The sequence below is a fragment of the Phyllostomus discolor genome, chromosome 4 (assembly GCF_004126475.2).
Source record: "Phyllostomus discolor isolate MPI-MPIP mPhyDis1 chromosome 4, mPhyDis1.pri.v3, whole genome shotgun sequence".
NCBI classification, from domain to species: Eukaryota; Metazoa; Chordata; class Mammalia; order Chiroptera; family Phyllostomidae; genus Phyllostomus; species Phyllostomus discolor.
In genome coordinates, this window is record NC_040906.2 from 64,295,640 (window position 1) to 64,321,539 (window position 25,900).

A 25,900-nucleotide genomic window follows, 5' to 3' on the forward strand; every position below is an offset into this window, starting at 1 on the left:
GAGGGTAAGACAATCTCAAAAGCATCTCAATTTATGTTAAAATGTTTTAATGTATTTTGAGAAAATATTAAAAGGTACTCAATACTGGAGTGATTTGTAGACTTATTTTTCAGGAATTTCACAAGAGCAATTATGTAGAAAACTGATTCTATTGGGACAAACTTGCAGCTGGAATGCCACTTACTCTCCAGGTGGGAGGAAATGGAAGCCTGGCCTAGGACAGTGACAACATGACAGGGGACAAGTTAGCCCATCTGGATAAATAAAGAAGAGGTAGGAAAAGAATATTTGGTAACTGTGGTAGAAGGACTAAAGAATAATTGAGAGATTTTATGGACTGCTTGTATTTTGATGACATTCATAGAAATACATTACATTTCTATGAATACATTCAAAAGAATATTGTACAAAGTATAGAACAAAGACCTGTGGAGAAATAATGATGCAATTCTAAATGTGAGTTGGGTATCCATGCAGTGTCTAGGAGAATGTATGCAGGAGGATGTACATGGGAAGAAACATGTATACGGACCTATTGCTCAAGGAAAAATTCTTGACTGAAGATATTGGTGTGTCATCTTATTCATACTACTCTGCAGGTTCCCATCACTGGCTGTCTATTAAAACAACAACAGCAACAAAACTACACCTGGTGCTCATTGCCAAGATTCTGATTTAATTGGTCTCAGGCATTAGTATTTCATAAAAGCTTTCCATGGAGTTCCAAAATAGAGCCTGAGTTTAAAGCTACTGCTCTATGGTTAAAGAAAAAATAAATCCAGTATCTTTACCATAAATAAAAAAACAGACCCTACACAATTTGATGCAAGTCATCTTCTTTTTCAGTCTCTTCTCTTGCTACCTCACACATCCTGTACATCCCCTGTGTCAGAAACCCTGGTCTCCTTCTTCCACTAATAAGCCATGGAGGGACACCATTCCTTGCTTTTATTGTGTCCCTTCCCCTGCCCAAACCCCCTTCCTGGCCTTCTGCTCAATTTCTACCCACTCTTCAAGGGCCAAATCATATATTACTTACCCCCTGAAGGTTTACCCCACCCCCATGTGGATGTAGAATTCATCTCCCTCCACTTATCACATCATATCATAATTATTTGATTGCATTTTAACTGGATCATTAAAAAGACAGTATTGTGCATTCTTAGAAATGTCAATGAAAGAAGAAAAATGAAGAGCATAATTACAAGGTTGTTTTCTTCACTTTAAAAAAAGGCAACTTTCATTTGCATAGCATTTTCATAGACATTTTATTTAATCCACCAGCAACCTTGTGGATTAGGCAGGGAAGGCATTATTTCTCCTATCCACATTAGTGATTCTCCAGTCTACATTTCCAAAATATTATTTTTAAAAGATCTCCTTAAATAGCTTTTCCTTTATTGTTCCACTGATAAGATCTAAGTGCTTCCTAAGAAATTGTATTTAAACAGCTTGTAAAGGACTTTTTAAACTGAAACTTGAAATTGTTTAGAACCTGTGCTGGATCTCTCTTGCTTGTGCCTACAAGTCTACTGTCAGTAATGATCCTCTGTGCTCTCTGAAGGGATTGTCCCCTCCATTGACAACATCAGGGACCACCCTTGCCCATTGGCTTAGACATGTAAGAGCACGGAGAGGTGGAGTAGTGTAGGGTTGCCAAGGGTGACTGTGTACCTCAACTAAAGGCCATTGGTCCTCTTCAAGGCAGCACTCACCCTGCAACCCTCTCTGTAACCACCCTTACCCCTGGCCACTGAGGCCATGGTTGATATTTGAAAAGTATATGAGTTACTATTCTGGGACACTATATTATGTCTTTTAGTTCCTCTAAGCCCCAGACTTACTTTTCTATACAGTACCTTTATTAAAATTTCTTTAAATTATCTTGCTTTGAATGTGCCATTTGCTACCTGCTGGTGGGAACTTGATTGATGTTAGCTCCAAATTGATACTGGTTTAAGTCAATGGTTTTTCAGATAGAAGATATGATTTTCCATTTTAGACGGATATGTGATTTTAATATAGCATACACATTTGCTAATCTTTAATATTCTAAATTATGATGGCTTTTGGTAAAAAGTTGCATTGAATAGTCACTGGATAGTTTCATGGAATAAATTTTACATGATTAATAAAACCCTCTGACATAATGGTTCTACATGTGGTTATTAAACACTAGTCTTGGTTTCAGTGGGAATAAACCTTTAGATACATTATCTTCCATTATAACAAGTTTTATGGTATTTTAAAAGATTTTATCTTTTAATGGCTGGATCTTTCTCAGCCAACTTTAAAAGAGTAAATATCAATTGATACTAAAAATGTTATTGCTTTTTCATAACAATTCTTTCTTACTTTAGATACACTATACCCATTCTAAGGAAATATTTATATCATACTAGAAAAAGTTCACTTATTCTTTCACTGTGTCAATAAATCTTTAACTGAGCCAGGTGCTGTGTTTGGCATGAAAATACAGGTGTCAACCAAAATAAAAACAGCCCTGGCCTCCTAGAGGAGAGTATGAAGATTATATATTGTGCTGAATCTTTAAGGACCATCAGAGTGTGTGCAGTAAATGCAGGCTTCTCAAGGGATAGTCGAAATCTATCAAATGTAAGTGACCTAATAGATGATTTCTTCAAACTATACCTAGAGTGTCTCCTTTTATATTTAGAGAGTTGAAACTTATTTAAATAATTGAGTCTATTTATGAATATCAGAACAAAGTTAACAATTATGACTAAAACATATAATAGAGTGGTTAAGAGTGCAGGCTTTGGAATTAGGTGTATCTGGTTTCAAATCATGCCTCCAGCTCTGTGACCATAACCAGATAGTTAGTCTACATTTCAAAACAGTTTTCCTCTCCGTAATAGGGGATACTAATATACTGTTCTCCAGGATATTTGGAGTACTCTATATGAGTTCATGCATATGCAATACTTAGCCTGGAGATAAAATGCAAAATAAATACTACCAATTATTATTATTATTAATAGAACTAAAAAAAGAATATGAACTTAGTAATAACTGAAGGAAATCCACATACTAAACAAATTTATACACCAAGAAGATAAATTATAAGCATTTCACCTTCATTTGAATGGCCAAAATTAAAAATATTAAATATATATCATCCCTATACATATTTGCATATATAACAGGTATTTTAAGAGCCCTTTTAAAGTAAAAAGATTAGCCGAAGCACATATGTGCATAAGCCATAGACAGAGGCAACACTGTGGTTTTGGCTGGAGGAAAGGAAGGGTGAGGGCCAGGTGGAGATGGGCAAAAGTGAGGGGTAGAAATGGGGACATCTATAATAGTGTAAACAATAAAAATAAAATTAAAAAGGATTGGTAATGTAAGCAACTTTTAAATTGGGAACAGATGAAATCATCTCAATCAACCTGTCCTTCATCAACTTGCCTGATTAACCTCAGCTCTCCAGTTCCTCTGTGAAAAGTGGCGATTGTCGTCCGCCAGCAACATTCTAAAAGCTTGTGCTAACGGGGTACCAGCTGGGCTGAACCCAACAGTTAAGTTGAAAGCCTAAGATGTTATGTTTGTCCCCAGACGTGTTTGTTTACAGTTCATACTAATATAATTATGTAATTTTATATGTTAAACTGTTAAAATCTGAATACAGAAAGAGAGAGTGAATTCTACTAAAACATTCTGAAGATATTGGACTCAGTTAATCAGAGCTCTTTAAAAAAACACAACTGTCAGCCTACCTGTGAGTGAAAAAAATAGCTTGAAAAATAATAAAACTCTAGGATTCTGCATGTATGTTGATGTACAAGCTCTCGGTTCAATTTTAAAAAACTTGAAAATTGAGCTTCAACCTGAGTCTCGGCGACTTCTCACCTTCCTCCCTGAACAACATGAGCTTCAGCACACGCTCCAGCTTCTCCACGAACTACTGGTCCCTGGGCTCCGTGCAGTCGCCCAGCTACCGAGTCCGGCCGACCAGCAGCGCAGCCAGCGTCTATGCAGGAGCCGGGGGCTCGGGCTCCCGGATCTCCGTGTCCCGCTCCACCAGCTTGCGGGGCACCTGGGGATCCGGGGGCCTGGCTGCAGGGGTGGCCAGGGGTCTGGTGGGCATAGGGGGCATCCAGAGCGAGAAGGAGGCTATGCAATGCCTGAATGACTGTCTGGCCTCCTACCTGGAGAGGGTGAGAAGCCTGGAGGCTGATAATCGGAGACTGGAGATCAAAATCCGGGAACACTTAGAGAAGAAGGGACCCCAGGTCAGAGACTGGGGGCATTATTTCAAGATCATCGAGGACCTGAGGGCTCAGATCTTTGCAAACTCTGTGGACAACGCCCGCATCGTTCTACAGATTGACAATGCCCGTCTTGCTGCTGAGGACTTCAGAGTCAAGTATGAGACGGAGCTGGCCATGCGCCAGTCTGTGGAGAATGACATCAGTGGGCTCCGAAAGGTCATTGATGACACCAATATCACTCGGCTGCAGCTGGAGACAGAGATAGAGACTCTCAAGGAGGAACTGATCTTCATGAAGAAGAACCACGAGGAGGAAGTGAATGGTCTACAAAACCAGATTGCCAATTCTGGGTTGACCGTGGAGTTAGATGCCCCCAAATCTCAGGACCTCGGCAAAATCATAGCAGAAATCCGGGCCCAGTATGACGAGCTGGCTCGGAAGAACCGACAGGAGCTGGACAAGTACTGGTCCCATCAGATTGAAGAGAGCACCACAGTGGTCACCTCACAGACCGCTGAGAAAGACGCTGCTGAGCAGACACTCACAGAGCTGAGACGTGTGGTCCAATCATTGGAGATCGACCTGGACTCAATGAGGAATCTGAAGGTCAGTTTGGAGAACAACCTGAGGGAGGTGGAGATGCGCTATGCCATGCAGATGGAACAACTCAATGGGATCCTGCTGCACCTGGAGTCAGAGCTGGCCCAGACCCGGGCAGAGGGGCAGCGCCAGGCTCAGGAGTATGAGGCCCTGCTGAACATCAAGGTCAAGCTGGAGGCTGAAATTGCCACCTACCGCAGCCTACTGGAAGAAGGGGAGGACTTCAATCTTGTCGACGCCCTGGACAAGAGCCTCTCACAAACCATCCAAAAGACCACGACCCGCAGGATTGTGGACGGCAAAGTGGTGTCTGAAGTCAACGATACCAAAGTTCTGAGGCATTGAAGGCAGCAGACGTGGGGCATCCCTTGGCAGGGCAGGAGGCCAATAAAAAGTTCATTGAAAGATTTAAAAAAAAAAAAAAACTTGAAAATTGTTTACCTTATGGGTATGAGCTTTGTAAAGAGGACTGTGTAGATCTCCAGTCAGAGACCTGTATTAAAAGAAAACTGATCACTGCACTGAAGATGAGCAAACAAATTTACATGTACATTTTTAAGTTCAAACCAATGTTTGAGATTTTCTGTATCTTTGAAAAATTTTCTTTTCAACTCATTTCTTTTCAAATAAGTTCTCAAGTATTACGCCCAAGTTTACTGAAACAAAAAATGTCCCTTGTACTATGTTTTTGATACTTATTATATTCTACTTTACATACCATTTGTCCACCAGATATATTTCCTTCTTTTCCAGGGCACACAGCTGTACCATATAGGGTCTGGCAGAAGTAATGCCTGCTTGAGTTGGTATAGGGTAATCATATGAGTATAATAATTTATAGTTTTAATTTGAACATTTCATCTAAAATGTCATATGGCATGCTTGAGTATTATATTGCTATCCTACAGAATTACATGCTTATGGCTTTGTAATAAGAGTTTATAATAAAAAGGGGGTGTTATTTGTCCTGGACCCTGTATTTTTTAAAGCTCCCATGCTCTTTGTTGTAGTCACAAGATCAGATCACGCTGAGGCTTTTAAGATTAAGAATGCCTTCCCAAGCTCCTTCCCTACCTTCAGCTAGACACACGTGACAATAAGACCAGTAAGTCATGAAGTCACAGATGGAAGAACCATGAACTATCACATGAAGGAAACCACCCTGAAATACTTTTATTTGTTCTATTTGTTTTTTAAGCAAATCTTTATTGAGGACCCACTATGTGACCTATACTTGGCAAGGTTCTGGAATATATTAGTAACCAAAATAGACAAAGTATATACAATCAGGGAGCCAGCAATACAGGCCTGCAGAGGCCATATGGCCATAAACTCCCATTCCCCTTGTGGTGTGGCTGAGCTTTGCTTGAGTTCCTAGAGTATTGCTTTTCAAACATCTGTCCCTGGTTATAATCACCAGTCATTGCATATATAATGCAGCATATCCTGTAAAAGTTTATGGAAACAATATTTTGTTTAGCTTTAATTTGTATTATGTACAATATTATTGTCTGTTCTATTCTAGTTCATTCATTCTAACCTCGTTTAGTCTATTTCACTTTTTGAATGGTGGTGTTTTCACTCCCCACTAATAAACAGTAACCATAGTTTTAAAACTACTGTTTATCAGAGCTACCTTTCATGGTCTCGGGTTCTGGGTTTTCCCTCATGCTTCCATACCGCTTGCCTTGCTGAACATTTCTTCCCTTCCAAAACTCCCTCTCTGGTGTGAACAAATTTCTACTCCATGTAATTGTTTAATATCCAATCCATTCTTAAAAAGGGTAGAGATCTATTTTAGCTACACTTTCTGAACATAGTGTTTCATAATATTTCTTAACAAAATATACAAAGTCTTACTTTTAACAAGCTTTTACTGAAGGCTTGAGGATAAAATAAGGAAAATACAATTATTAGGAATGTCAATCTGGTGAGCTAATTACAATGCAATAATATTGTGTCTTATATTTTTTCTATACTCATCTTGGGAAAGAAGGGCTGGCTGGGGTATAGATTTAACAACAGTGGCCATTAAATGAAAATAATGATACTGAGTGGCAGGTATAATTTGACTTCATTATACTATTCTCTGGTTTTGTGTATGTGCTTGCAATGGTTCATAATGAAGGTTTTTTTTTTCCCAAAAGATGGAGATAGAAAGAAAAGACAAAAAGGAGGGAGGGAAGGGGGCAGGGAGAGAGGGAAAGACAACCAGAGAAAGAATTGAAAAATGAGAAAGAAAGAAAGAGAAGGAAAGAGGAGAAAGGTAAGGTGATAATCACTAATAATCCATTTCCCAAGAGTGGTTTTACAATGTGCAAATGGATCTGTGTTAATTTTGTAATGGGAGAAACATGAAAATTTATGAATAATAGGATAATTATTATCATTCAGCAAATATTCAGATTCTTTCCTACTTCTCACCTCATTGGGGCAGTATAAAGTCTGCATACCATTGCTTTTGGATTTAGCCTTGCTACTTGTTTTGTCCAATAAGACATTAGCTAACATGACCTGAACAGAAGCTAAGCATGTGCTTGTACATTTAGGCTTGCTTTCTTGAGCTCCACCCTTTATCATGGGAAAAATATACTTCAGGTACTACTGGTTACTGGTTCCAAGAAGATGAGAGACCCATGAAACAGATTTAAACCCAGTCCAGAGCTCTCAGTCAAACTCAACTGAAACCAGCCATGATCAGCTGCATTCCAACATGCAGATAAATCAGTGAAAAATGTATAATTTCTGAAGCCACTGGGTTTGGGGGAGATGTGTTACATGGAATTATGGAAACTCATAATTTAAATATATCCTATCCTGACCCTTAAATTTACTCTCAGTACTCCAACATCCATGTTTCTGACCCTTGCAGTACCCTGGCAGCATTATTCCTTGATCGCCAATCTAATTAAATGGATGCTGCTTACTTCAGCTTGGACTTTGGAGTCAGACACATAAGAATTTTAACTTCATCTTGGTCAATTTTTTAGTTGTAGTCCATTCTAAAATGATCTATCCTTGAATTTTAGTTTCCTGATCTATAAAACAGGAAGGTTTATACTTAATTCATACATTACTATGAGGATTAAATAAAATGCACAGTCAAAAGATACTTGTTGTATCTCTAAAATATGTTATATATCACATGAGGTTTTTGAGGTTTAGGATAGAAAGAAGTCTATTCTAATGCAGTGAGAAGGCTAGCAAAGGATTCATACATGAACCCAGTTCTAATAACTAATTAAAAGAGATGTACATTCATCCTCATGAGTCGAGCAAAGAAGTCAGGTTTAAAATTTTATGCAAAAGTGGAACGAATGGCTGACCAACTCACATCAGAGCACATGGGATTAAATCAGACTTACTGGAGCAGCATCCATTGGAGAAGAAACTTGGAGACTTGTTAGTAGCAGGTATATGGGCCCCACTTCCCATTCATTCTCTGAATGAATGCATATAAATAATATATATGCATATATATATTAAATGCATATATATAAATGGAGCCTGGCTAGACATCAGACTCTAGGGGAAAGGCAAATTCTTGTGGAGCTGTTAAGCTGCAATGATTAAGGAGGAACCACTTGCTCTAATGATTTGATCAGAAGGGTGTATGATCATGAATATGACTCAGACCTTACCCCACAAGTGGATATTTTTATTTGAAAACACAAGCTCCTCTTTCATTGTGATTAAGTTGTTAGAGTTCAAGGCATACATTGCTGTTAATGAAGCAAGCCAGAGGAAGAATTCTCCACATTAATATTCATGGCTGGGGCTGGGATCCAAGCCATGGAGTTGACCAAGTTTGATTGCCTTAGCCTTGCTGGGTTGCATGGAGCTTTGCAGGAGGCCTCCCTACATGACAGCCTACAGGGGATCAGTCCTGTACAGGTTATCCCTTACCTCTCAGTCTGTGCCTCTGATCCTGAAGGATGACTGCTAAGCATCAAGCTTCTTTGTCAGCAACACTCTGCATTTCAACCTATAATGTCGAAGGAGCTGGTCCCCTTACTCCCATAAAAAACACTGGAGGACAGTGAGGAGCTCTAGGGGGCCACATCCAGTTTACAAATCATGTACATTAAAACATATTGCAGAGGAGCATTGGTAATATTAGCCTAGAAAGTATAATACATATTATTCAGGCAATTAAGTTTAACAAGGTGGTATCTGCGCTAGCGTACTGAGGTCTAAAATGTCTAACTGGACCTATAATATTTTACAAAGTCCTGTCCAATGACTGAGAAACTTTTTTGTTTTTCAGAATCAAGGACTTATGTACTACCTGGTTTGCTCAGCCTTAACTGCTACGATCCATATCTGAATATCAGAACTTATCTGCTACCTCAATGGGGAGCAATCCCTTTACATCACGGGAGTTGAATTCTCAGACTCTCCTTGCTGACTTTAGTCTACAAGCCAGTTCTCACTCACTGATTATATTCTGTCTGCTTCTGGTTCACAGAGATGTTCACCCTTATTCTCATGTTTGACTATTTCTTTTCTGAAATATTTTATTGATCACTGCTGACATTTGGAGGGTGTATGTCAGGAGGTATGTTTGCTTGTCACACATAGTTTATGTGTGAATGCACAAGCCACCTGCATTGAAATCTTATATTCATTATTATGCTCAAGCCAAACCCTGGCCCTCATTATTCCCCATGTGTACTTACTTGCCCATCTCTGTGCCCTTCTCTTCACTTTTCCAAATGATCCTTCCCTGTTTTATCATTCTGTTAAAATCCTGGTCATTTTTCCTCCTCAATTTACAAGCCACTTCTTTGAGAAAGAATTGAAGCAATGATTCCAGCTCTGAGATACATTCTCTCTGTGTGTCTTTAAGAACACTTTCAGTATTCTTTCAACAAAGTTTTTTAGTGGTCTATATTGTGCCAACACCCATACTTGGTTCTATATCTAGTAGAGGAGTAAGTCATCATTTGTTCTTTTGTATATTGTACCTATTTTATGCACATGATTTATTTCCCCTATTGAATTAAAAGTTCCTTGAAGCTAAAATGTCTATCTCTTTTATCCATTTTTCTCCAATGGCCTATTGTACCAAACTGATACTCATTGAATGGAGACAAATTGAATAAAGGGATAAAGTCATGAATAATCAGGTGAGAAATTCTATTTATTTAGAGTGCTTAAACATATTCTATACATTTGGGGTTCTCAGGGTTTAAAAAAAGCTTCCAGCTACATAATTATATTTAACAAGTAGAGTGGAGGATGATAATTGTATATTTTGATTCTTATTTTAGTCAATTAAAGTGTACTGAAATTCATTACAGTATAAAAATACACTTTAAATTATCTTATTATAAATATTGTATATTCAAAATTATGGATTAAAAAGGTTTTTTCCATCTGTATCTCTTATTACTGAACTGGAAAAACTTTTTCCTTTCCTTCTTTATATAATGTAAGTTTTCTTTTGTGAGAATTCCTTCAGGACCTTCATCTTTCTTTCCCCCATTGTGCTAGATTATTTATTTCATCTTTGCCTCTATGTAAAATGCTCCAAAGAATCATTTAAGACTTTGTTACTGTTTTTCACTTTCTAATTAGATTTTCCCAAATCTAATGAAGTAAATTTCAGTGTCTTTCATCTGAATTCTCATATTTCTTTTTTTTTTAAGATTTTATTTATTTGATTTTTTAGAGAGTGAAGGGAGGGAAAAAGAGAGAGAGAGAAACATCAATGTGCGGTTGCTGGGGGCCGTGGCCTGCAACCCAGGCATGTTCCCTGACTGGGAATCAAACCTGCGATGCTTTGATTGGCAGCCCGCGCTCAATCCACTGAGCTACACCAGCTAGGGCTAAATTCTCATACTTCATACTTTATTTTCCATACAATTTTCCTCTCATTACTCTAGTCATGGGATTAAATGGAAGGGCAGTTTAAACAATACTTGTTTAAACCAGATATATAGAGTTTTTATAAGACCTACTCCTTTTTTATATAATTTTAATTATTGTTCAAGTACAATTTTCTATCTTTTACTCTTATCCCAGCCCACCCACCCAGCCCTCCCCTCCTCCCTCCTATTTCCACCCATCTCTAGTTTTTGTCCATGTGTCCTTTATACTTGTTCCTATAAACCCTTCCCCTTTTCCCCTGAAATTCCCCTGAAATTCCCTCCCCTCTCCCTTTTAAGATGCCTAAGTATACTTTATTACTCTTGCTAGTCATATTAGTTTTTAGGAAAAACTATTTTACATTTTAATGTTTTTTATTTCATTCTATCTACAGATCTCAAAAGTTACACACATAAGGCAATATTAAGAATTCCCAGAAATTCAAGACTCAGATTAAGACTATTGATTAAATACTTTTTAGAGAACAGGGGTTTTATAGGGTGAAGAGAATATGTGGGTAAGATAATTGAACATACTTATCTTTATAACACACTACTTCCAACTTCGTTGACTTTTATTCTTGCAGCTTCCCTGACACCAAAGCACTTACCATTTGCTCAGTGAAAATTTAATAAAAGGAGAAAACTGCTATGTTATTTTCCCAAATGTTTACTGTGTGCATTTCTCATTTGCCAATGTTGTGATTGGCAGCTTTATATAACCCTAGATTTTAATTTTATAAAATTTGATGGGAAGTATATTTTAGAAGTCATATTAAAAAATTACTGTAGAGCCCATATGCATTTTTCTAAGGAAGCTTTTGTTTCCCCAAGTTGAACTTGATAGTCCTGAGACACAGTGAGAAGAATATGCATTAACACACCACAATCACTTTTGCTATTTGTAGAAATAAATAAATTTCAAACCCTTTTAAACTCTACTTATATGGAAATAATATAGTTCATATTTGTTACATTTTTATAAATTTCCTAAAATCTCCTGATTGTTCTCTTTTGATGTTTTTTTTTTGTGGGTTTATTGAATATTGTTTGACTAGACAGAGTTTAGTGCAATGGGGGCAATGGTCATAAGATAAATAAGAAATTTCATTATTAACTTTTCATTATTATCTTTAAGACTTTATGTTCTATGTCCTCAAGGTCCTAACTACTCCACATGTGGTCCATGGGGCAGAGGATCACATAACTGGGCAACTTTTTACAAATGCAGAATCTCAGACCCACCACAGGTATCCAAATAAGAATCTGCCTTTTAGCAGAAACTTCAGAAAATACCTATGCCTTTCAATTTTTCAGAAGCACTACTTCAGGTAAATCAGTTATATTTAAGACAATTCCCACACACTCTTTTATAGGCTGATTTTAAATGCTTCTGATTCCTTCTAGTTAGTTCCCCATGACATGAAGTTCATATGCTCTGTCCTTTTGGTGTCAGAGAAGGGAGATTTCATGAGAGTAAAGTGGAAGAGTATGCAGAATTTCTAGCTAGTATAAAGCAATCACTTTTTGCAGCATTGCATCTTTAACTCTTTGAATGAAAAAATTTCCAAACTGTGTTACACATTTCCTAATCTCTGAAAACAGTGTGTACCTTAAGCATAGTTTAACCTTTTCTTAATAAATATCAGTTGTGATAATGAACTTCAATAATAACACTGCTGGAAACAAAAATGAGCCTAAAAGTTAGTGTGTTATTCAGGTATAATCAATCTTATATGACTTTCCACAGACTGCTACATTGCTTTAACTCATTTCTTCCTTAATTAATTGTTTTCACCTTTCTCTGCTGTCTGTCATGTCACTTTCTCATTAACTTTCACCAGTCTTAGTGGGGTATCTTCTTCTCACTCCTGTCACTACTTTTGCAATAGTATTCTCCTCACAGTTCTTTGTCTTATTAAGGTAGGTTTCTTTTTCTGGTTTTGTTTTGGTTTGGTTTTGGTTTTGTCTAGCATTTTTTCCTTCCTTGTGCTTGTTTTTTCTTTTCCTGTTATTTTTTTTATCACATCTGACGATTTTAGTCTTTTCAGTTGCAACAGTTAAGCCATCTAGATTCAAATAATACATTTAGGCTTAAATTTAACATATATCTATATGCTGTCCATTGTACCCTACTTTTAATGCTACTTTTATGCTTTTTCTTTCTTTTCTTGCCTCCTTTTGTAATAAAATTTCTTCATTATTCTTTTTCCCCTTAAAGAGATTATTTTAAAATGTTAATGTTATTTTAATGATTATCTTAGATTTATCATGTATCTTACATTTATGAAGGCCTAATAAAAATTAATTAAAATTTTAATTTTTAATTTTAGTCTTATAAAATTAATAATTTTCCCACTTTCTCAATAATGTTTTAAAATTTTAGAATACTTTAATTCCATTTACTTTTCTTAATTTTATGTTATCTTCATGCATTTTAATTCTACATATATTTAAGTTTCTCAGACACACTGTTGTGTACATTGTTATACTTGTACATTGTTATTATATTGTTATGTCCTGTCAAATTACATTTATATCTCCCCACATACTTACTCTTTTGCTGTTTTCCATCTCTTAGGAGCAATTTTATGTTTTTGCTAGATAGATACTTCTAGATTAGTTGTTATTTTCTCTCAGCACTTTATGATGCCATTCCATTGTCTTTTGCTCCCATCATTTCTGTTGATTAGTCAGCTGTCCATTTTTACTGCTGATCTGTTGAAGGTAATATGTCTTTTCTGGCTGCCTTTAACATATTCTTTTTCAGCCCTAGCTGGCATAGCTCAGTGGATTGAGCGCGGGCTGCGAACCAAAGTGTCACAGGTTCGATTCCCAGTCAGGGCACATGCCTGGGTTGCAGGCCATGGCCCCCAACCACACATTGATGTTTCTCTCTCTCTCTCTCTCTCTTTCTCCCTCCCTTCCCTCTCTAAAAATAAATAAATAAAATCTTTAAAAAAAACATTCTGTTTCTCTTTGGTTTTCAGCTGTCTTACTCTATGTCTCTAAATGTATTTTTTCTTATATGTGACTGGCTTGGGTTTATAGATTTTCTTCAATCTGTGGTTGATATATTTTGTCAATTATGGAAAAATCTTAGTATTATCTCCAAATATTGTTTCTTCCCCATTCTTTAGTTCTAATATTTCTGGGACTTCAATGACACATACGCAGAACATTTTCATTGTGTCACATAAGTTAAGAAGTTGCAGAGGAATGTTTGCACTTTGATGGGTTAACGTTGTCTGCAGTCAAACTGTGCTGCTTCAAAGGAAAGTTAGGAAAATGATAAAATTCAGAGACCATTAGTTTAAGAGAATTGTTGAAAGGCTAACACAATGAAATTAAAGGAATTAATGTGAGAAAACAGAACCTGAGAAAAATGAGATGACATTTGTGCCATCTAGCTACTTTTACCCAATATTTTTGGATATTATAGTTGTAGTAAAAGGCTGAGAATCCAAAGTAAAAATTTTCCCATGTTTGAACATTTTATAGGTTGCTAAATTAAAGAAAAGTTAATTTTTTTAGGAGCATGGTCAAATTTAAGTCTTCTTACCCACTATAGCACATAATGTAGTACAAGTAACATTGGCTTTAAATTTAAATAAATCAGCATTTGAATCCTATCTCCACTACTAAATGCATGACCTGGAATACATTAAATATTCTCTCTGAAAATGTTTATATGTACAGTATTTAAAATAGAAATGATAATGGTTCTAAACATTTTGGATTGTGGTGATAATTAGCAATAACTGAAATAAATGTATTTGGCACAAAATAGGCATTTCAAATAGTAGCTATTCTTAGAGAGGAATGCCTAAATTATTATTGTTAACCTTTACATGATTGATGAATTAGTACTAGGTGCTTAAAAAATAATACCCTTCATTGTGCTGAATCACAAATCTCTCATTGAAACTCTATAGTAATGACTTCAGTGTGAACTAACAGATGGGAGTGATATAATCTTTTCTCTACATAACCAAACTTGTCATTTCTCTGGCCTCTTACCTTTAAATATGGGTGTGATTCTGTAGAAATGCAAGTGCCTGGAACTGTATTTGCCCCCATTTCACCTTACATGCTTTCTTGGTCTTATGTTAACTCATGCTAAAGACTCTAAAGCAGAGAACTTTATCAGAACAGAATACATTTGTTTCCATAGGCCCATGCTGGCTATCATTTGTAATGTTTACAATATGTACTGTTTTAATATATTTTTTAAAGATTTTATTTATTTATTTTTAGAGAGGGAAGGTGGGGAGGGGGAGAGAGAGAGAGAGAGAAACATCAATGTGCGGTTGCTGAGGGTTATGGCCTGCAACCCAGGAATGTACCCTGGCTGGGAATCGAACCTGGGACACTTTGGTTCCCAGCCCACACTCAATCCACTGAGCTACGCCAGCCAGGGCTCCTGTTTTAATATTTTTAAGCACTCAACTATGTGCCATACACTAGTCTAAGTACTTTACATATAATAATTTATTTAATCCTCATAACAATGCTGAAAGGTAGATGCTATTGATATCCTTATTTTGTAGATAAGGAAATTAAAGTAGATATTTAAAATAATTTTCTGGCATTTTACAGCTGTGAAGTGGTAGAGCCAGAAAAACAACCCTGGTGGTCTAGTTCTTAATCATTATATAATAATGCCTCTTATAATTACTGCTAAAGGTAGGAAAATGAATATGTGTAGGTTTTGTTATAACTAAATTTGGGAAATCCATTGTGCTGTTAAACATACTGAATTTAATTAAAATTCTTTGGGGAAATTCATGCTATTCTTTAAAAACTATATGGCAACTAATCTCAATATCTGATAAGTACCACTACCTCTAAGTACACATAAAAATATCCACTAGAAAGTTTTCCTCATAATTTAATATTTTCAAATGCTCATAGAACATGAGCTCCTCATTTGGTATTCTATTTCTAATATGAAATATTTGCCTGGATCTATTTCTTCAACAGTGAATTTTAAAAAATGGGTCATTATTATAAGACAGTAGCTCCTTAAAATTATGCAATTCTAATTCATTCACTTATTCACACTAAATCATAATATTGGTATGCCCATCACATTTCAGCTATGTCCATCATTTATTTAATTGAAAAAAATCTCACAGACATGTATCAAATGGTTTCACAGTACAGAGGGCAAACTGATGGTTGCCAGAGGGGAGGGGAGTGGGGGACTGGGTGGAAAAGGTAAAAGGATTAAGAAGTACAACTTGGTTGTCACAAAGTAGTCATGGGGATAGTCATGTTGTAGTTTACTGCAGCACAGAAAATACAGTCAATACTATTATAATAACTAGTATGGCACCAGGTGGGTACTGGAAATATTGGGGATCACTTTGTAAAGTCTATGATTGTCTAATGACTATGCTATACATCTACAACTAATAAAAAACACTATTGAATGCCAACTATAATTTAAAAAATAACTTTAAAGATGAACAAAAACATGGCAAAATAAAAATTTCATGAAATAAGGCCCTAGCCATGTAAAATAGAAAATCTGAAGTTGTCAGCCAGTGTTCTAGATGTGTGAGTAGGATAGACAGTCTATTTATTCATTGTACATTTCCAACCCCATCATTTTTCACATTGACCTTCAATGGGAGAGTCATGAGGTCACAGGTAAAAACAACTTGACATCAAGACTAGCTCACAGTTTTAAGTGTTCTTAGAATATAAAGGTTCAGAACACAAATGCCACTTATCTAATGGCCTTTCCCAAACTCTAGCTATCAAATGTGTTATGTAGGAATAATCACATCTTTTGACAAGGGTATAAATGAAATCCATGAATCAGTCTGTATTATATTTGTAGCATTCTATGTTAACTAAACGTGTTCTTTTCACAAACTTTCTCTTCTGTCACTTGCACATTTGGGCAGCAGCCATTACCATAAGCTGGTTTCAGGAAACTCAAATATGTGAAATGTAAAGAATAAAAAAATCTGGCCACTTTTTCCAAGCTCAGGTTTTAAGCATATAAACTTAATCATGGTGTCCTTTGGGTTCTCCTCCTTCTGCCAGTCACAATTTCTAATTAGCTTTCCCAATGGAGGAAGAAGATGAATTATATTTTAATATCTAGAGACTAAAATTAGTTTATATTTTAGCAAGTTAGCACTTCTTAGCAGTTGATTTACTCTTGAAGCTGCAAAATCTGTGAGCTTGCAATTAATCATGCGTTGGTCATTTTCTTTCAAAAATGTTCAGTTTGGCTGTCTGTATCATAATAGGAGAAAACATGTAATTTATGCAGTTTAGAAATTATAGCTCTGTGTTTAACTATGTCATAATATATTTTCTCACCCGCTCATTGTTCTTAACACTATAAAAGAATGTCATTTCACTGGGATTTATTTAAGCAAAACCTTTAAAGTGAGATCCCTAGCAAAACAGTAACCTCTTGGAGTTGTGCTTTATTTTTCTTTAAATGGGTGTTTTTAGAATTTGTTGTGACCATTCGTGATTTTGTGGCAACTTTTAAAAATACATTTTAAATAGAGAAGCACATTCCTGGCTTTATTCTTGCAATAAGAATGCTTTCTATCTTCATAAAATTGTCTTTAATATTCTCATGTGCATAACACATGTAAAAGTATTCTGTTAATATGCACAGAACACACAAAACTACTCCCTGGTGGCAATGTGATAATTTAAAGACACTATAAATTCAAAGCAATAGATATCCTTTAATTCACTGAATTAAAAAAAACAGACACTTATTTGAAAATCAAAAACAGTTCATATTTTAAGCAGTTTCCCTAACTAACCTCTGCCAGAAAATTAACCCAAAAACTGTTTGACATCCTTGAATAGTATATCGCAGTGCTGCCAGCATACTGATCACTCACTATGCTCTGAAACAAATCAATTAGCCTGCCAATTGTGTTCATTAGAATTCATTCATATCTCTATAAAAAGTTAATTAAAAGTTAAAGTGAAGAGGAAATCATGTCTAACATTCTTATTAAATCCAAATTACCAAAGTAATTTCACATCTAAGTAAACAATAATTACTAAAATTCCTCTTCCAATAGGTGCAGTATCCCTGAAATCAGATAGAGGAGATGGGAACCTACAACTCTTGGTAAACATTTGCAAACTAAGGTAATTATTTTAATATTACTATCATTATTATTATTATTGTATTTCTTGTGCATCTCCCTGACTCTGATAAAGGTGTCTCTTTTGGTTAAATCTCTGAATTTATTAGCATGGGTGAATGCTGAACTAGCATAGTACCTCATTGTTCAAGACACTCAGCTAGTAGAACATTTTAAAACAAATGACAGCACAGAATAACCAGTGGAACATGGCTTTGTAAACCAAATGAAATTATCTTGATATAGGGACCACAGCATATAAAAACCAGCTGCCAAAACAGAAACAAGTCGACAAGCTACAGCTTTCTTTTCCTAAAAGAGACTCTATTCTTAACATAATATCTAAATGCCTCTGGTAGAGCTGTTAAAAGTAAAACGTGTTTGAATGTGAAATGTTCTGATTATAATATGAAGCTCCCTCCCTGCCTATTTCTTCCATGTTGGATAAGGTATCAGTTCCTTTTGTTTCCAGAGGTCCAAAATGAGAGCCCATGTGAGGGTGGAAGAATCTTCCTGACAGCCACAGAAAGCTTTAGACTAATTTCATATTCAGTTCTTGGCACTGAGGTCTGGGTGGAGGTGGGCAGGTCCACCCTGCCTTTCAGTCTCATTAATCATTTGGCTTTCCCTGGCTGCTCGCAGCATCTTCTGGAGGAACCCTTCTCTTTATTCATTCAGACAACCCTTTGGATTAAACAGAGCCAGCTAAATGTCAAAGCAAATCTGAGTCTTGATGCAGATAATCATTTCAATAATATTTCTCCATTTGTGCCCAAACACCAGGGGAATAAAGCTTTTCTGCTGTCAGGTACTGTAAGACTGCAGTTGGTGTAAATGCTTGACACTGAGCCAGATGGCTTAGCCGTGCCTCAAACATATGTTCAACAAGCAGGCTTGCACACATTGGAATTTTATTATTTTGAACTGGTGAGACTTGCATATTTATTTACTTGACCCCCTTTGGTGTCACTTTGGTATTAAAACAATCAGTTATAAAGCTTCTCCAAGCAATAGGGTAGGGCTAGTTTATAAACTACTTGTCAGTTTCATATCCCCACCTGCAGTGAAGTATTCCTCATCTCATGGCCTCCTCTTGATAATTTAAAGAGAAAAGGTGGCAAGGTGCAGGTGGCTGAGGGAGGAAGAAAATGGGAATTGAAGGAGAGAATGCTGGTCTACCCCAAAGATAAAGATGAATGTGCCCTTTCTAACCAACTCTTTATATGACCTGGGGACAAGTAATTTTCTCATGCATTATCATGTATATTTTACTCAGAAAATCTTATCTAAGCTTTAAGGAAATCAACCATTAAAATATACAGCTATACAAACCCTTTAAAATATCACAGGTCAATCTATATGTGTACATATTCTATACTCATTATGTATGTGTGTGTGTATGTATGTTTATGTATATAATAAAAATGAGAAGCCATGCTATTGGTTTTGCCAAAGAGAAGTTTTCTGTCCCTACAAATATTATAATTCTGATAACATATTCTTCAAAATTAAGTTTAAATGGTTTACTACTTAGTGGAAAATCTATTTATAGAGCACTTAATTTTATATTCCTTAATAGGTTCAAGTTCAGCATTAGAAAAGATCAGAGAATGGGTATCAAAACTACGAATATTGCAAATGAAATACTTAGGTTTCTGTGTACAGAGTCTATACATGGAAGTAAATTTCTATCTATAATAATATGGTGTCTTAAGGATTTTAGAGTTCATAAATCCTAACATGTTGATTTAACCAAAAGAAAATTCAGGCTCAGAGAAATTCACTGATATTAAATCATACAGCAAGTTATTTTGCATCGAAACAACTCAAGGCCCATGTCTCCCACATGTGACCTCTCTTGTTTTCTGTGTTTATACATTTGCCCTTCTACCAAAGTAAACTTTTGCTGAACAATTGGCTGTACCACCAGTGTCCTTCATGAAGACATAAATCTACCTGAGATAAAAATTCACCTAGGACAGTGGTTCTCACACTATCAGATCCAATATACCTCATTTTATAACAAATACGTTGTAATGCTGCAATTTTCCTGAACTGAAATTCATAGGTAATGGAACTTACTGCCCACATACACAAATTTTAAATATCAAATCAATGACTTAATTATAATAAAGAACAAATGAAAGGAACATAGTAATTAATGAAATATGTAGATACGTGTGTGTTTTTTGCTTTGTGTGTGTGTGTGTGTGTGTGTTAAATACTTGGAAACAACTGTTTTAGATAATATAGAGAAGAAATGAGTTGCTTGCCCCTTTAAGGACTATCATGAACACATGGCTACAAAATGCAGAGTATTTAACCAGTGACTCAAACCATTGAAGGGTTGCTAATGACTGACAAGATTTTCTAAGATGGTGAACTAAATCTTGGTATAATTCCAAACCAAATTATAAGCAATGAAATTTTATTATTTTGATTCTCTTGTATTCATTTTGCATTCTTTGGAAATTTTGCATATATTACAACAAGCAAGATTTATTTGTTTTTACATGTAAATTGAAATAGGTTCTAAACTCAGGATCATTATCAACAGGATTTTCAACTCCCTGATTGTTTATCTAGAAGGATATTTAAAGGTAATTCAGTATTCAAGACAGTTCTTCATTGCAGGGGACTGTCCTGTGAAGTACAGGGTGTCGAATGTCTTACCATCTGTTCAATAAATGATATTAGTTCTCCTCAATAATTGCAACAACCAACAATGTCCCCACAGCTTTCAAAATGCACCAGAGTAGAATCAGCACTATACAATATTGAATGTGGGGTTTCTTCAGCATAGGAATCAAGGCAACCAATATCAAAACCAGAAAAAAAAATGGTCATTTAAAAGAATATATTATTTTAAATGAATTCTTAATTTTAAATATTATACATGCTCAAATTTGCATTCTTTGTGCATCTGCACAAAGGAATTTCAGTTTTAAATGATGAGATTTATTATCTTTGCAAATAGATAACAGAACATAATTTCAAAATCAGAAATCTTAACATTATGAAATATAGTTTAATTTAAAACATAATTCATGTTAAATTTAATACTTGTTTAACTATATTTTATAATAACCCAATATTTAAAAACAACATTCATGTTTTTTTAATAATGACATGTTTTTCTTATGTAGATGTGGGTATTGAGTAAATGCTATTTCCTCAAAATATAGAATTTACAACAGATTTTTATGTCAGTCTAGGGAAACAGCACAATTAACTTTGGAAATGAAAGATAAGACATTATTTATTAAGTATAACTGTGTTAGTTATCCTACACATTTACATCTTTATATTGACCTATAATCCACTGTAATTAGATTCAATAATTATGCATTTTCTGAATTCTTAATTGACCAAGATGCTAAGAATACCTCTTATACATGACCAGTTGCTATTAGTGTGTTTTCAGTTCTCTCAATTCACCTGTATGTCAGCAACCTGTCACACAATTCTTAAGAGAATATCTCATTATATGTGCAGATCTGGCACATCATGAACTACAATACACATATGTTCATTTTCTTTTCTGAGTTGTTTAACTTTCAGTTGCAGTATCCTTCCACAAAACAACATCAAGTTATCATCTGCCCCTTGTTCTCTTCTCAGTTATACATTTACTGTGTATGGAAGGTCTCCACCATGCCCAAAAGAGAAACAGGCAACACTGAAGGCTAGCCCATTTTTATGTCACGAGGATTCTATACTGAATCCTTTGTAAAAGTATATCTTTCTCTTTTTAATACCATGTCATGTCACAAAGACTTGCCCAGTCCAAAGATTCCAAAGTGCAATGGGAAACTACAAAATACAAGAGCATTTACAATTCAGCATTATGCTAAAGCTTCGACAAGCCAATTTCTAACAATATTAACAAAAAATCACTGGGACTTGGACAAGTAACAAAGTGGTAGAGACATCTTTCATTTCTTATTATAGCACAAAATAGATTACTCCATTCTGAGGTTATTCAGCCTATAACATGCCCAATCCTACAAATGAAACAATCTCCTCCTCCTCCTTCCATGCACAACCAAGTTGGCAGAATGAACACCCAAACCCAAAGTGCAAAGAACAGAGATCAGAAAGATCACTGCATCTGAGCATCCATGTGGACACAAACAGCTGTTACCAGGTAGATGCAGTACTGGCTCTGATGTTAGAGTAATCATTGGGGATAATATTCCATTCAGCTAAACAGCCAGAGAGAAATAGAGAGATAATATTCCATTCAGCTAAACAGCCAGAGAGAAAATAGAGATGAGACCTCTGAGGGTATGGAGCTGGGCAGATCTTTCAGTGCTGGGCTTCTTATTTATTAATGTGCTGTTCTTTCAGGGATCTGTTTAACATACAGATTTTGGTTCAGCAAGTCTGTGGCAGAGCTTAGATTTTGCTTTTCTAACAAGCTCTAAAGCCACGCTATGTGCAGTGACAGTTCAGAGAGCCTTGGATACACAGGACCTTTTTTTTTTGGAACTGAAAGGCTGTTAGGGAAATGTAACATGGTTAAAGGACATGCAAAAAGAAACTTGAGAAAGGAATGCTGATAAACACAAAGAAACAGAAACATCGTAAGGTTAACATCATATCAGGAACAAAGAGTAACAGGTAAAAGGAAAGTCACCCTGCTCCTGCCTAGACAGCCAAATACAAACCACCCAGCAGTTTGATGCAGTGCATACATATACAAATGCAGTGACCCAGAACAACGTCAATGATGGACACAGAAGATCAGTTAAGGCAGAGAATCCCTTCATCTTATGCTTTATTAACCTGACCTAAATATATTTAGAGGAATATAGTTAACACTGTTAGAAGAGAGGGTAAGTAAGTTGTAGATAATATGTGGAATCTATATATCAACCTATATATCTATATATCTATATCTATACCTATATCTATACCTATATATAACTATACTGCAGGTCCTAATGTCCTAAAGCTACTTCTAGTAACTAATTGGAGTTCAGATGATTTTACCAATGTTCAATTTTTAGCTTAACTTTAACCTATCTTGAATATCAGTGTAAATATAGAAATGGCAATTGTTTCAATTCCTGCTACAAAGTGAAAACATGACTCTGGCCAAGATAACAGTGTGGCAGACATGGCTCATGCAACCACATCAAAATTACAACTAAAATATAGAAGAACCATCACTCAGAACCATCAGAAACTGAGTTGAACAGGAGTCGGACAACTATGGAATTAAAGAAACCACATCCACCCAGACTGGTAGGAGAGGCACAGATGTGGAATGGGCTGGTTCACACTCACCTGTGGTGGATGAAAATTTGGAAGGGGTATCTTGGGAATGAGGAGTCTCAGCTCAACAGCCCAGGGTTCCAGTGCCAGGAAGATAAGTCCCCACAACTTCTGGCTGCAAAAACTAGCAGGGATTGAGCTGCTGGAAGAAACTTCTGGAGCCCCAAGCAGTTCCTCTCAAAGAACTCACATGTGGACTTGCCTACTCAAACTCACTTCCTCTGAGCCCAACACAGAGTGACAGCTTGAAAGGCACCAATGGCATATGGAGAGAACTGAAGTGTCTGGCATCAAGTCCACCAGAAGCCATTACCCCTTTTCTGAAACCTCCTCCTGCAGAGAGCCACAGAGCCACAGAACCGGCAAGCTGGTGCCGTATCTGAGATTCCATCAAACTGGCAAACACTGTTTGACTTGCTTCAAAGATCCCCAGAGACTCCACCCCACCCAACTTTTGGGCCCACCAAGGCTCCTTTTTCATATGAATGCCTGGTCTTGGCTCATGCTGCACAACTTCCTAAATCCTCTCAAACAAGCAACAGCTGGCCTCAGTGAGCTCCAGGTCCAGCACTACTGGTAGCCAGCCAAGATTCACAGCTTGCCTTCACCTGGGAATCTCCAAGCCCAGCACATACAGTATCCATCTCAGATTGCTCTATAGCTCAGACAAGGTGGCCACAGGCAAAACAGGTGGGAGCTGACCTTGACCTCCACCACCCTGGAAACCACAGGGCCAGCTCACCCAGTGGATAGCTATAGACCATGTCAGAGCAACATCACTCTGCCCCTGTACTGGTGATACTCCACAAAAGGCAGAGGCTGGTGGTAAGTGGTCACAGCCAATCCTTGCAGCTGACTGGCCTAGGGAAATCCCTCCCATTGATCTTCCAACAGCAACCAAAGCTCAACTACAAGAACAAGGTGTACTCAGTCCGCATGATGGGCACAGCTCAAATACCCAGACTGGTGATAGAGGAGGCTGTGCCATTGTACCCTACTGGACACATGCTATATCAGGCCACACTACCAAGGCACAGAGTCAAGAAGCTCCACCTAATACATAGGAACAAACACTGGGAGGCTGCCAGAACAAGGAGATAGAGAAACATGGCCCAAACAAAAGAACAAATGAAAATTACAGAAAAAGAGCTAAACAAAATGGAGATAAGCAATCTATCAGATGCAGAGTTCAAAACACTGGTTATAAGGATGCTCAAAGAATTTAGTGAGTACCTCAACAGCATAAAAAGGGTTCACTGAGGACTTCCAGCCAAAATGGAGGCATAGGTAGATACACTGTGCCTCAACACAACCAAAAGAAGGAAAACAACAAATTTAAAAACAAGAAACAGCCAGAACTGCCAGAAAATCAAACTGTATGGAAGTTTACCAACCAAAGAGTTAAAGAAGAAAGATTCATCCCTACCAGTAGGAGAGGTAGAGATGGGCCACCAGGGTGGAGAGGACTCATGGCAAAGCAGCAGCTGGGGGATCTGGATGGGCAGTAGCTGTCAGAGTGAGCGGTCCCACACTTGCATGTAGATAAACCAGGAGGAACAACTAGGAAGCAAGACAGCCAAACAACCCAGGATTCCAGGAGGGGGAAAATAAAGCTTCAAAACCTCTGACTGGAAACACCTGTGGGGGTTGCAGCAGTGGGAGAAACTCCCAGCCTCATAGGAGAGTTCACTGGAGAGACCTACAGGGTCCAAGAACATACACAAACCCACTTACCTAGGAATCAGCACCAGAAGGGCCCAATTTGCTTGTGGGTAGCAGAGAAAATGACTTAAAGCTGACCAAAAGCTGAGTAAGTGGCCCTGTTCTATCTCAGGCTCCTACCCCACATATAGTGCCACAACACAGCAATGTGGGTTGCCCCACCCTGGCAAATACTTAAGACTCTGCCCCTTATAACATAATGGGAAAGTGGAGGCAAAAAAAATATGGCCCAAATGAAAGAACAGATCAAAGCGCCAGAAAAAATACAACTAAGTGATGAGGAGATAGCCAACCTATCAGATGCACTATTCAAAATACTGGTAATCAGGATGCTCACAGAATTGGTTGAATATGGTCACAAAATAGAAGAAAAAGTGAAGGCTATGAAAAGTAAAATAAAGGAAAATGCACAGGGAACCAACAGTAATGGGAAGGAAAACAGGACTCAAATCAACAGTTTGGACAAGAAGGAAGAAATAAACATTCATCCAGAACAGAATGAAGAAACAAGAAATCAAAAAAATGAGGAGAAGCATAGGAGCCTCTGGGACAACTTTAAAGGTTCCAACATCTGAATCATAGGGGTGCCAGAAACAGAAGAGGAAGATCAAGAAATTGAAAACTTACTTGAAAAAATAATAAAGAACTTCCCCAGTCTGGCAAAGGAAATAGACTTCCAGGAAGCCCAGAGAGTGCCAAAGATGTTAGATCCAAGGAAGAACACACCAAGGCACATACTAATTACATTACCCAAAATTTAAGGTAAACAGAGAATCTTAAAAGCAGCAAGAGAAGAGGAGACAGTTACTTACAAAGGAGTGCCCATAAGACTGTCAGCTGATTTCTCAAAATAAACCTTGTAGGCAAGAATGGGCTGGAAGGAAGTATCCCAAGTCATGAAAGACAAGGACCTACATCCAAGATTAATCTATCCAGCAAAGCTATAATTTAGAATGGAAGGGCAGATAAAATACTTCCCAGATAAGTTCAAGTTAAAGGAGTTCATCATTACCAAGCCCTTATTTTATGAAATGTTAAAGGGACTTATCTAAGAAAA

General features: G+C 36.8%; 1 protein-coding gene across 1 annotated transcript; it reads left to right on the forward strand.

The window, feature by feature from the left end:
• The first annotated feature begins 3,856 nt into the window (after positions 1–3,856).
• Positions 3,857–25,570, forward strand: LOC114494303 (keratin, type I cytoskeletal 18-like). Its single transcript, XM_036023456.1, has 3 exons — positions 3,857–5,191; positions 24,643–24,644; positions 25,559–25,570. The coding sequence occupies exon 1, from the start codon at positions 3,891–3,893 to the stop codon at positions 5,178–5,180; it is 1,290 nt and encodes a 429-aa protein (XP_035879349.1). The 5' UTR covers positions 3,857–3,890; the 3' UTR covers positions 5,181–5,191; positions 24,643–24,644; positions 25,559–25,570.
• The last annotated feature ends 330 nt before the right edge of the window (positions 25,571–25,900 follow it).

Coding starts and splice junctions, on each gene's coding strand:
- LOC114494303 (XM_036023456.1), top strand. CDS start 3,891: ATGAGCTTCAGCACACGCTCCAGCTTCTCCACGAACTACTGGTCCCTG.